Raw genomic sequence first — 13,396 nt, 5'->3', positions numbered from 1 at the left:
CCCCACTAGCTATTCTGATATATAATTTCGTAATTTTCAAAATAAATGACATTTTTTTCAATTTACATCACTGTCATGTTTTCACTGCCTTTATCAAGTAACAAGCAAAGGCTACTTGGCAAGTCATAAATAGATTTACAATTATTTTACCCAATACGTCGTTTATACGTATTGAACACCTTAATTCTTTTGTTTCAAATGATGATGTTATTGAACATTGGGACATTTATGATTTGCTTTAGAAACACTGATGAAATGTGCGTAAAGATTGTGGTGACGAACGAAACAGGTAAACTAATTTGAATTTAATTTAATTTCCGTATCTACACAAATTTCGATTCAGCTGAAAATGAAATAATGTTTAATGAAATTCTGTGTACATTACCAGCTTCAACATCGACTGTCAGTCCGCCTTCGGTAAGTATATTTGATCTATTTAATATTATCTTTAATAATGTCCTACAATATCTGAGATTTTCGAGTATAAGTGAGTTCTACTGATAAATTGTGTTTACAATAGATGACACCTCAAATTGTTGAGCCTACCCTTCCTACTGGGTCGGTTGTGCAGTGTGAATTTGGAGGAAATGGTTGTCATATTCATCTTATAACACAGCCGGCATTCACATCCAATCAATGGTAGAAAGAATCATTTAGTCAACTTTTTTTCTATAATTGCAAATATATCAGGTTATTTCAGATAAAACATTTTACATCATTTCAGTATTTTGTTTAAAGTTTATGTTTTAATACATGGATTGCATTTTTAATCTTAATGATTAACATACATATTTTAAACTATTCCAAACCAAACATTCTTTATCATTGTTTGTCTACGTTTGTCTTAAAGAAGAAGAAATTAACTTAAAATCTGTCATTTTAGTCCTGAAATAGAAAAGATGGTTTCTTCGACAATCACGAAGGTGCATTCGTTTACATCAGAACATCCGTTGAGCTCCATTAACACTTGTCATGTGGACGTATCTTTTAAACCAGATGTTCCAGGAAACCACACTTTGTGTGTGAAAGCGAAGTACAACAGGTTAGAAACTATAAGACGTTTTTCACTTGAATCACGATTCAAAACACTGTATTTGTACTTATTTTATCGTATTTAAAATATCGCTCACGCTCAGTAATTGACGCATTCATGATTTGGCGCATGTTCTGTGCCTGATAATAAAGATTTTCATATTATAGCGTAGTAAAAATTGAGCGCTCTCTTCTTTCATCGCTAAGGCGCTAACATATGAATCTCGCTAATATAAATACACATACAGTAGGTTCAACACATCTATTTCAATTAGAGGGCATGCATTGGGATATTATGGCATTTTAGTTTTACAAAGGATATATATATATATCCCAATAACCCATTATATTGCTATCTTTTTTCAAAATACTCTCATCACTAAAAACACTATGTCTTATCCTCCTTCAATGAATAATAAGTCCGGAAAAAGAGTTTGTCATGTGTTGCCACTTTTGTGACGTTTAATAATTTCTTTTAAATTATCAATATTATTATTAACAATACCATATGATTTTACCAGACACAAAATATAAACCAATTTTTTAAAGGGAGACAATCCAAATTTCCAGTAATCAAAACTTAGACTTATCCGAAAGATCATGAAAATGAGTCTGCATTTTTTTTAAATACAGGTGTTTTTAACTTTTCAAATTGTTTAAAGTATTTTTGAAAAGGTGCATCTTTTTGTACCATTTTGTTCCGCAATTGTAGAACATGATATAAATGTCTACAGCGTCCACACACTGTCTCTCATAGATAAGTCGGTGGTGGAAAAATGAATCGTGTTCTCCAATGCGCTTAATGTGTTAGAAATCCCATACAAGAACTTCAAATGACAATTTCAGTGAACCACGACCGAAAATAAACTACTTAATTTTCGACGTTAAATTGCAAGATATATCGCGGAATTCTTCAAAATAACATAATTGGTTTGCCACAGAAAATTCAATTTCAGATCGTTAAAAATTTCACATGAATATTAATAATTTTTAGAGGCAAAATTAATCATATACCGGTGTAACTAATTGCTAAAAACTTCAAATTACTCTCTTATTTAGAAGCATCACCAAACAAAGAACTTTTGATTACTGTGGGATAGTGTAAATTTGAATGTGTATGTCTCTTGCTAACTATTGTGCATAATACTAAATAAGTATGAAGAGGATGCTAGCTAAAAACTGAGTTTTCTGTAGGTAGAATATGTATACTTGTAAATAATCATATAATTCATTTTGAAAACATTTCTGTGTAAATATCCTTTGAAGCTATGAAGGGGATCAGCGATGCTACATTGTTAAAGTAGTAACCAGCAAAAACAAAACATATGGTAAGTAGCAACGTTAACCAGCTAAAATAACATATATGGTAAGTAGTAACTAGCATAGACAAAACATAAGGTAAGTGGTAATCACAATAGACATATATATATATATATATATATATATATATATATATATATAAGGTAAGTAGTAGTCATCATAGACTAATACTAAGTACATGTATATGGTTCATAGTAGTCAAAACAAACACTATTGTTAGTACAAACAAAACATATGATAAATAGAGGTCGACACAAACAAAACATGATAAATAGAACTCACCGCAAGCAATATATATGGAAAGCAGTTGCCATCACAAACAAAACATATGTTTATTAACAATAGCAACAAACACAAACAAAACGGAGATAAATAGTAACCAATGCAAACAAAACATATAGTAAGTATCAACAAGCACTATCAAAATATAGTAAGTACAAACAAAAGCATTTGGGTAAAACCCGATTATTGACGATTTTGGAAGAACATAAAAATCTGAACAATGCAAAATTATATGGTTAAATTGCTTTAAATAGACTAGTGTTGTCTGAAGCTGATAAAATAGTCCATGTGCTTTAGGGATGTATCAGTAAAATATGACTATTGTATCGTGATATCTTATATAATCGAGTTAACAATTTCTCTATTTATGCATGCTGCATTTGTACTCTTCCAAGGCGGACCATGCCAGAACCATCAGTGTTACAATAAAGGTCGCTGTGAAGCAGATCCGGTGGCCGCCATGGCTATTTGCATCTGTCCGATTGGACTCTCCGGTACAAATTGTCAGACTAGTAAGTTTCAAATTCAGGGGATTGTTCAAGTATTTGTTATCAATCTATCTAAAAACACATTTGCTTAGCTTGATGCTAAAAAGGAAGTTAATCAGAGTTCTAATCTACAATGTTTTCTCTTCAAATCTATAGCCAACATATCTCCAAAGCTCAACTCCGTGGCAACAACAATTGTGCGTATATTGCATATTCTTGAAAAAATAATTCTGATTTGCATGACATTAGCAAATATTTAAATCTTGTCACAAATACATGGGGATAACATATTATAAAATGTAAATTATTGATAAAAGTGGATTGTCGCTGGTAACACCAAAGTTTGGTGAAATACGTTTAATTATCTCTCTCATATAACATACATTCAAGGATATACATGTATTTAATATTTTGTCAGTCAACCATAGCCACCCATATATTTACGGATACAGCGATCCCAGATGTCATTCAATGCCCCATTAATACCAGCTGTGGTATACCACTCATAATTACAGGACCACCAGGCAGTATGTAAGTACCGTCTATGTATTAAAATAATTCTAGATTTCACCTACATCTCCTTGGCAACTGATAAGTACACTGATATGTCAATTTCGAAATATGAACCGAAATTGTGTGTCCAAAAAGCAAATAATGATATCGATTGTGCTATCTTGTAGTCCAAATGTAAATACAGACAGTCCACTTGTCAATCAGCCAATACCTACACATACCTTCACTGGATCTTCAAACACTACATATCAAACAGATGTAAATGTGTTCAGTACCAAGGCGGGACTTCATAATGTCTGCACTCATATTGGGTATGGCATGAATCATAAATGGACAAAAGATTGAAGTAAACAAAATATACACACAGATACTTCAAACCTTTCAAAACCTTTTTTCAGGACAAATGGGGATGAAATTTGTTTTAAAGTCAACATTACTCTGACAAAAAATACGTCAGCCAATATCTTAAAGGTAAGATGATGAACACGTTACTAAGCGGTGTATCTAAAGCATGTCTTACCTTTGTATTTTAACTCACTTCATATAATTGAAAATATAATCATACTCATAAAAAGATCTTTCAAAAATGAATAGTTCAAGGAGACGTACTATCGTGAACAAAACTATTTCCATAGAATATCCAAGAACCTACCATTCCTGACTTATCGTCTGTGAAGTGTCTAGAAAATACAGTATGCCACCTTCTGATTCATTCGTCGATGCTTAGCAACGGAAGTTGGTGAGTAAAATATGGAAAAATGTGACCCTTGAATGCATAAGGTTTCGTGAGATGTCGTTTTGTGAGATTTTCAGGCAGTTGTCTTATTGTTCTGTTTTTGCCCATGGTGAAATTAAATTTTGCAGCATTATTCCAAAGCAGTCTCCCCAAACAACTGGAACAGTTATTTTAAAGACAGATGTAACGACATTTAATCAGTCACTGTGTGTTACCGATGTAGCAACGCTTGTGAAGCCCGGAAAACAGACGATCATTTGTTTAGAAACTTCCAGGTGCTCTTTCGACCATTATTGTACCCATCCAATCGGATAATATGAAAATAAAGAAACTGCAGTGATGTATTGAACTGATTCCATGAAAATATATTTGATAAATTTTTTTCTCAATAGGTGTGATAGTCGATGCATTGAAGTGAATGCGGTAAAAAGTCTAAAAAGTATTTATCTGTCTCTATTATCTATCAAGTAAAACGATATTTATTCCCAGTTTGTTTTCACGAATATGAAAATGAATACATGTAAGTTCACTGTTCATAAAATTTTCTTTTGTAGATTCATCACCTTGCAATTCAAATCCATGTCAAGAGAATGGATTTTGTCGGACTACCGATTACGTCACCCACATCTGTGTCTGCAAGACTGGGTTTGAAGGAAAGAATTGTGAAACGAAAGGTAAACACCATTTTTCATAAATCTCTTACGCATATTCGGCCAAAATACGATATACTAACGATGCTTTCACAAGGAAAGTCCAAAATTAACATTCAAATAACGTTCAAACGATTTAAGACTCATTTTAACTATTCAGAATAGTATTGACCAAATCAAGATATTTGTAGTATTGCCATAAACCTTACATATATCAATAGTTTAGGGAACGCTTTTTTATTCCCAACTTCTTTTTCAATTTCTTTGCAGTGAAACCTATGCCAATACCAAGGCATAATAATTCTACAGTTGTAAGTAAATACAGACATTTGACTTATAAATGTTAATCAGATGTATTTGTGAAACGCGGTATAATGATGCTCTGTCTATTATGTTTTAGCCGTCTCCTGTATTTGTGGATACGATGTTGCCCAAGGAACTCACATGTTATGTAGCACAGGATTGTCCAATCATCCTTCCAGTTTATGGACAACCATTGAATAAGTATATATATATATATATATATATATATATATATATATATATAAACTCCTTCATAATAAACTCTTAATCTTTCGGTTGCGTTCATAACTCTATGATTATAATGTGACAAGTAAAAGATATTCATATCTAAGACCTAGAATATTAAGTTTTAGCGATCTTGTCAAAATTGGCTGTACATGTACATGAGCTAGGAAGATTACGTATCATATTTCGTTAATTTGAAGGAGTTCTGTATTATTTGGACACCTCGATCAAGGTGTTATACCTGGAATTATCAAATTAGAAAATGTGACAAATCCTCTGAATCAAACCATTGCCCATTTCCACGTGACACCGTCAGAACCTGGGATCAAACACCTTTGTGTTCAAGCCAGTAACTTGGAAATGTAAGGTCTTTTTACGTGTCATTGTTAAACAAGTGTTGTTTTTAATACTGCATGATATTGCATTTGAATTTAAAATATTAATATTAATTTACGAAACTTTTTATTGGTAATTCGTATTTTATATCATTCATCATTTTTATACCTAGCAATACAGATGAAGTTTGCATTAAAGTTACCATCTTAAGTCAGATTACCACAACTTCCCCTCCAATGGTCAGTACTTCACTTCCAACCGTAAATACTTAACACGCTTTGATACTCAGTAGAATGACTATAGATTTCATGGATCACAAAACCTTGATTTTTTTCTAGATGACACCAAAAATAACGTCACCCTCATTCCTCAACGGCACTGTTCTTCAATGTGAATACGGGGATAAGAGTTGTCATATCCCCATCTACACAATGCCAACTCCAGGGTCAAACAAATGGTATAATGAGAATAAAATTACATCTACGAAAATGGTACAATAATACATAAATCTTGTAATACACATTCTTATTAATTGCATATTTGAAATATTGATTTCAATTGCGTTTTTATCAATAACGCAATTCGATTTTTCCTTTAAAACAATTATTCTGATTTTGTTTTATAGAATATTGAATTTTCTTATTACATGTATTTCATATTTTGATGCTATTTCTTGTTTGCTTATAATGCAGAAAATAAGTAACGATGGTTATCTCTCCGTCCGACAAAGATCCCCGACATCTCTTTTGAAAGGTTAACTCGCATGTTTCCATCTTCGTTTATTTCAGCCCCAAAGTTGAAAATATGGCTTCCTCTTCTATAGCCAATGTATACGCGTTTTCCTCTGAGAATTGTTTGGGATGTATGTGTCACATGGATCTGTCAGTCAAACCAGACGTACCTGGAAATCATACCCTTTGTGTCAGAGCCATAGATCAAAGGTACATAAAGAAGGCTTTATTATTTACATTTCTCATTCCGTATCTAAACACATTATTGCAGTACCGTTATATATGATAAATCTAATTCTATCCACAGTAAATATGGGGATGTTATATGTTATACGATCCAAGTCGTCACTGGAAAAAACAAGACATTTGGTAAGTTTTTATTAAATGATCCAACAACAAACTAACAACTAAACTTTATGGCTTCAATTTCTTCATCATCAACTTCCGATACCTATGTAGTAATATTCTATCATTACCTGTATGTGATGTTTATATCTCTAAACTGATTTGATACTCAAGAACTTGTTCTGCGTATGATCAGTTGTTAAATTGAGGTAGGATACTGACAAATAAGTTGATATTACAGGATTTTCCAAAGTCTTGTTTAAAGTCAGCATTTTGCAAATTCTATGGTCGATATAATCATCGAATTTACCAATTCAACCTGTCATTAGTTCAAATGCTCTCTGACATGTTTCATACAATTTGTAAGGCCATTCTTTACAAATTAAATTTGACTACATATTACTCCGTTTACCTCATCAAGATAGAGGGCTTAATGCGAGTGTGACAGGTCGACAGGGGATGCTTACTCCTCCTAGGCACCTGATCTCACCTCTAGTATGCCCGGTGGTCCGTGTTTGCCATACTCTTAATTTGTAATCTTTATAGGAGTTATGGCATTGATCACAGTTCGTTATATTCATCTTTCATGTTTGCTTTGTGAAATACAATATAATGAAACAAGTTAATAGGAACTTTTATTTTGGTAAGGTGGTCCTTGTCAACAGAAACACTGTTATAACAAAGGGAGATGTGAAGCTGATCCTGTTTTTTTATCATCTAAATGCATCTGTCCAGTTGAATATTCAAGCACAAATTGCTTGTCCAGTAAGTAACTTTATACTTTATTCTATTCATCGATAAATTGCTAATCTGAAAATGTTAACAACCAAACATATTAGATAGATAGCTACCTTGAAAATATGATCGGGTGAACAGCTATATTCATACGTGTATTTTCGTTCTTAGATGTGAGCATTATACCTACATCCCCAGGATCATCCGTGGTAAGACACGTGAAAGGGTTCATAAAATTCATGAAATTTTTATTATTCTAAATCTAGATAATGTTGCTGAGTACTTTCACGACCATTCTATTCCAAAATCCTTTGAATTATTGTAATATATGATATGGTAAACGTCTGTTCATATTCATGATTTTAGTCTAACATTACAAAACCTGTTTTCACGGACACGGCCATTCCGGACGTCATACAATGTCATGTAGGTACCACATGTAGCGTCCCTTTGATTATAAAAGGAGGAGTGGGTGCTATGTAAGTAGGATATTTTTTATCAGTCATAGTTTACACGAAATATTTCGTCTTGATTATTCTTGGATTTTGAATTGATGTAATTACAGACCGCAAGTGGAAACGGATAGCGTTTTAGTTAATCGTCCCATACAATCAGTTTTATATCCTGAAAAGAGGAATAATACATTCCAAACAAACATAAAAGTATCCGGCTCCAAGGAAGGTCTGCATACAGTTTGCACACATATCGTCGACAACAGGTAGGTTAACTTTGTCAAATTGTATAAGATTCGGCTAACTGTGTCCCTATTCATTTTGTTTCCCCACAATCTCTTCATTTAGCTATATAGTATAATAAAGAATAATATATTCATCAACCTATTAGAATAGCCTGATTTAGCTATACCGATATCATTTACAAGCAATTAAAAAGTGAATTAACACCTGCCGATACTTTATCTTAAGAGAGTATATTTCGTGTATGAAATGTGAAGATAATGAACAGTAATCAATTTCATAATTCCTATAAAGAGTACAAAGATTAAGAGTAGGGCAAAGGTCTCAAACTACCAGAAAATGGAGGAAAATTCGCCTCCATGAGGCCATTTTTTTAATTTCATATTTTGTTACCATGGCAACCAATTTTTTCACATAATGTATATGCATCTTGAAAGTACACATATGAAAGATTTTGAAGGTCCATGATGACACCTGCTGCTAGCCTGGTAATGGGTTGAAATACACTCAAGCACCTGTCATCCTGAGAGTAAAATGTCACCAAAAATGATGATAATCGACCCATTTTCAAACCCTCGTGATTCCCCTCAAAAATGTTCACAGTATAATGACAGGTTTCAACTTTCAGCAAAAATCCTAACATTTCCAACAAGGCCAAATTTGCAATAGGGTCCTTGATTCCTTTTCGAGATATTTTGCATCAAAGATGTATCATGCTGTTTTCAACTTACCGTTTAAAGTGAAAGTAAAAGTACCCATCTACAAGTCAAACTCTCCTACATCTCACAGTCACAGTTTCGAATCCCATTAAAAGGCACCAGATCAATGTAGAATGGTCACCTCCCTATATTAATACAGATATCAACTACAATGAAACTATTTAAATTCTATAAAATACTCTTTTAACATATTTACATTTTAACCCTGGTCACTTTAGCTTCGTATTGGCAATTCGCCAGGTATATTGAGACTAAAACCAGACCCCTGGACATACCAGAGTAAGTATCCCCTGTCACCCCACCATGAACCCTATATCTTCATCAGGTAAACGGAGTAATCCATAATTAAGAACGGCCAAACAATTAGTGTGAAAGACGTCAGACAGCATTTAACCCAATGACAGGTTGTATCGGTCGTTTTGAACTGTTTATTGCCATTAGAATTTTATCTTGACAACATCATGAAATTGCGTAGTTGTATATCTTTGTAATTCCAAACGAAGAGACAGCAAATGTTTTGAACTAATAACAATTTTTTGGAAAAAAGTATACTTTGTTGCAAAAATTCTTACATGAAATATGTGCAAATTTCTTTTCTTTTTTCGGTATCACTTCTGTTTACCAACACAGATCAGAAGTAAACAAGAAATTCAGCATTATTTAATAACTGAAACATATCCATAAGATATACTTATTATTCGGCGGGTCACGGCTGGTGTGATGCTTACTCCTCCTAGGCACCTGATCCCACCTCTGGTGTGTCCAGGAGTCCGTGTTTGCTCAACTATCTATTTTGTATTGCTTAAATAGGAGTTGTGAGATTGATCACTGTTCGTTATCTTTGCCTTTCATTAAGCAGATATTGATATCATATCAGGGAAAATTTTGTTAGATTTCAACCAAAATTACATTCAGCTCGTGAATTGATCAACATTGATCCTTACATTTTCTCTGGGAGTTTTATATTCTATGATACCAAAATGTTGATTACTTTAAAGAATTATTGTGTCATATTTCTTAGCATCTTCATAACAAAAAAAGGTTTACAAGTAATTTGTATAGAGATACTAAGAAAATCTTTATCATTCATTTTGATAAATTCGATCATTTTGCCTTCATTAGAGGAAAAGTATATTTTATGTGTTTAATTGATATAATGATAATCTAAATGCAAAAAGATCAAATTTAATGCCACATGGCTCACCAACCACACCCGAACCGAGGATTGATATAGATATGAAAAATTATATACTTTGAGAAGAAAGTAAATTTCAGTATCATAAATCCTTAAAAGTTTCATTACGATAATGTCTTTTTAACACTTTTCAGAAATAATGTAAGCTCTTTTGGAATAATCTAATGTACATTGGGGCATGCGTAAGTGGGATTACTACTTATTGTGGGAATTAATTGTCTATTGACCATCCCTCTGACCAGAATTGATCTGGATTCAAAAGCTTAAAAGCATTCAGAGTATAACAATGTCTACATTCACTGTCTAATCTTTAAAACAGAACAGAAACATACAATAATTCAACCATCATCAAAATGCTACTTTTTGTACAGTCTGAATAGAGAGTATATTTATATCAAAATGTTTAAATCAAGCTATTGAAAATAGCTGCATAAACTCTTTAAAGCTGCACTAGTATTTAGCTAATTCAGCAGAATGTGTTGGTCGTATCCATTGTTATAGTGAATGATATTTAGCCGTAATTAATATATTTCAGAGATAAGGGGGATGAAATTTGCTTCAAACTCAACATAACCGCACCAGTTACCACGTCATTATCAGGAAATAACATGGTAAGCTGAAAGTTTTGTGCAACAATGTTTCTAAAATGTTGTTTCTTTTGCATTGTTGTATGTTATATGATAGAGTTTTATTATGTTTTTATACAATATAGGATATTCAGGAGCCCACTTTACCAGACATGTCATCTGTCAAATGTTTAGAGGGTGTGGTCTGTCATGTACTTGTGCATACTTCCAAGGCAAATAATGGCAGCTGGTAAGTTTAAACACATTCAGCAATATGCATATATATATTGATAGAATAGAAAGACGTTTTTTAAAAAACTAAGTAGTTTCACTTGAACCGCTCTAACTATATTTTTGTTGTTAAGATGGAGACTAAATGGTGAATTACATGATGAATATTTTCACGTTGTTCGTATAATAAAGCTATCTGTCTAGTCTCGCTACTTTCTGATACGATATAACTTGTTCTGGAATAGTGTAGATTGGTCCAAACCAGAAATTAGTAGACAAAGTATCAGTTGCTTAAAATTATAATCTTTGATGCTCTGATTTGTTTTTGTTTGTTTTTTTATGTTTTTTTTTTTTTTTTTTTGTTTTTTTTTTTTTTTCTTTTTTTTCTTTTTCTTTGTTTTTTTTTTTTTTTTTTTTTTGGAAGGTTGGGTTTCTGTTGTTGTTTTTTTTGGGGTGGTGGTGGTGCGGAATGCCACTTTTTCATAAATTTTACTGAAATCGTTTCAGCTTAATCCCCAAACAATCTCCATATTCAACTGGTACAGTGGTTTTGAAATCAGACGTGACAACATTTGACCCCAGTCTATGTGTAACAGATATTGCAACCATCGTTAAACATGGTGAAACAAAGAAAATATGTGTTGATATACATGGGTAACTATGTTTAATTTGTTGCTTCATTCTAATAACACTATGATTACTGGATCCACTAAGAAGTACAGACTGTACAATGAATAGAAAGTTCATATAGTTTGACTGATTCGTTTAAAGTAATTCCACCCTCACATGATGTTATAAGATTTTACAAAATCAATAATTTATTTAGATTCATGCAAGATATTACCATAAATTTTGTTAAAGTCTTTTCCAATGGTTGTTGTAAAAAAATCTCTTTAAGCATAAAATATTTCAAAAGTCTAACTTATATATAGATAACCAATAATATGTTTCAAAATGTTGAATTCAAAGGCAAGAACTCTGTTTTCATTGAATCCTTTATCACGTTCATTATGCGATAGATTTTCCTTATTTTTACAGAAATTCTGAATAGTTTTGTAAAGAAACAATTTCATGAAATTATTATGAATACTATTATATTGTTTTAACCAGTTTTTGTGAAATTTTAATTATACTTTTGAAGAAAAATTGCAATTTTCTGACATTGATATATGATTTTGTAAATGTATGTCTCGCATCTTACAAAGTGTGATGACATATATATTTTATTTGATAATTTATCAGTTTTAACTCTTGTAAATTGAAATAAATACACATTTTAAACTTTTATCTGATGATGATGCGAGTATGGAGTTACCTTAAGTATATGTTATATTACCCATCATTTTATCAAATTATTTTAAATCAGGACTCTCAATATATATGTTTATTTCTCTTTGACTATATTGAGTACCTCGTGTACTGCAGGCAGATCAGGAATGGGGACAAAGCGTTATAAGATAATCAACAATTGTGTGCATGTTTATATAGAATTTGTTTACTCTGCAGATCCACATCGACAAGATGCATCATTGTGAATTCGGTGAAAAATTTAACAAGTAAATATCGTACTATTCTCACTACTTTTTATTCAACGTTAGGAAGATTTCTCACAAACACGAAGCTTGGCTTTATTGACACTACATGAAGATACAAACATTTCTTTGTACAGGAACAAATGTACTTCACTTTTCAAATAGTATTTCATTTGTTAACTGTAGAATCACATTGCAACGGCGGTAAGCCCTGTAATGGGAATGGATACTGCAGATCTGTCAATGCCACCAGTTATCTTTGTGTGTGCAAACTTGGTTTTAAAGGATTACATTGTGATACTTCAGGTAAGTTTATTTACAGAGATTTTTCACAGTCAATTCATTTTACATTCTGAAATATTTATCTTTTGATTTACTTGTTCAAATTTTTGTGTTTATTTAGTTGACATGCATAATGCAAATTATATTCAAGTAACAGTACAGCTGATAATTATGCAATATCGAAAATGTATTATTCATCCTAAAAAATCCTTTTTTATATTTAATCCCTTGGGTGGTTGTTTGCGCCATTGATTACAGTTTTGTTTGTAAGATTATGCGCTTTATAAATTCTGAATGATAATAAAATTGTTTATCTATTTGCTTTACGTCCCGTCGACAATTTTTCATTCATTTTGAGATGTCGCCAGCTGTGGATGAACTACCACAAATTTAGACATATCCTTAGCGTTCAGTGTCATAGTAGTGAGGGTTCTTTAACGTGTCAACGCCTGCCGCTACACGGGATCTCCGAAAGACCCG

General features: G+C 32.3%; 1 protein-coding gene across 1 annotated transcript in view; it reads left to right on the top strand.

Annotated features, from left to right (window-relative positions):
• LOC125651136 (uncharacterized) overlaps positions 1-13,396 on the top strand; it is a 96,037-nt gene that overhangs the window by 64,567 nt on the left and 18,074 nt on the right. Inside the window, exons 63-92 of the mRNA XM_056166095.1 lie at positions 243-289; positions 389-417; positions 521-639; positions 884-1,042; positions 2,299-2,360; positions 3,030-3,146; positions 3,279-3,319; positions 3,541-3,653; positions 3,803-3,946; positions 4,034-4,106; positions 4,271-4,374; positions 4,500-4,646; positions 4,764-4,810; positions 4,926-5,045; positions 5,292-5,332; positions 5,422-5,525; positions 5,750-5,911; positions 6,058-6,124; positions 6,224-6,342; positions 6,674-6,826; positions 6,924-6,985; positions 7,610-7,726; positions 7,868-7,905; positions 8,063-8,175; positions 8,262-8,414; positions 10,841-10,916; positions 11,018-11,121; positions 11,610-11,756; positions 12,609-12,658; positions 12,821-12,940. Coding sequence (XP_056022070.1) covers positions 243-289; positions 389-417; positions 521-639; positions 884-1,042; positions 2,299-2,360; positions 3,030-3,146; positions 3,279-3,319; positions 3,541-3,653; positions 3,803-3,946; positions 4,034-4,106; positions 4,271-4,374; positions 4,500-4,646; positions 4,764-4,810; positions 4,926-5,045; positions 5,292-5,332; positions 5,422-5,525; positions 5,750-5,911; positions 6,058-6,124; positions 6,224-6,342; positions 6,674-6,826; positions 6,924-6,985; positions 7,610-7,726; positions 7,868-7,905; positions 8,063-8,175; positions 8,262-8,414; positions 10,841-10,916; positions 11,018-11,121; positions 11,610-11,756; positions 12,609-12,658; positions 12,821-12,940 — 2,948 coding nt within the window. The remainder of the gene's footprint in view (positions 1-242; positions 290-388; positions 418-520; positions 640-883; positions 1,043-2,298; positions 2,361-3,029; positions 3,147-3,278; positions 3,320-3,540; positions 3,654-3,802; positions 3,947-4,033; positions 4,107-4,270; positions 4,375-4,499; positions 4,647-4,763; positions 4,811-4,925; positions 5,046-5,291; positions 5,333-5,421; positions 5,526-5,749; positions 5,912-6,057; positions 6,125-6,223; positions 6,343-6,673; positions 6,827-6,923; positions 6,986-7,609; positions 7,727-7,867; positions 7,906-8,062; positions 8,176-8,261; positions 8,415-10,840; positions 10,917-11,017; positions 11,122-11,609; positions 11,757-12,608; positions 12,659-12,820; positions 12,941-13,396) is intronic.

The sequence above is a fragment of the Ostrea edulis genome, chromosome 5 (assembly GCF_947568905.1).
Source record: "Ostrea edulis chromosome 5, xbOstEdul1.1, whole genome shotgun sequence".
NCBI lineage: Eukaryota > Metazoa > Mollusca > Bivalvia > Ostreida > Ostreidae > Ostrea > Ostrea edulis.
This window is presented reverse-complemented; position numbering and strand designations above follow the sequence as displayed.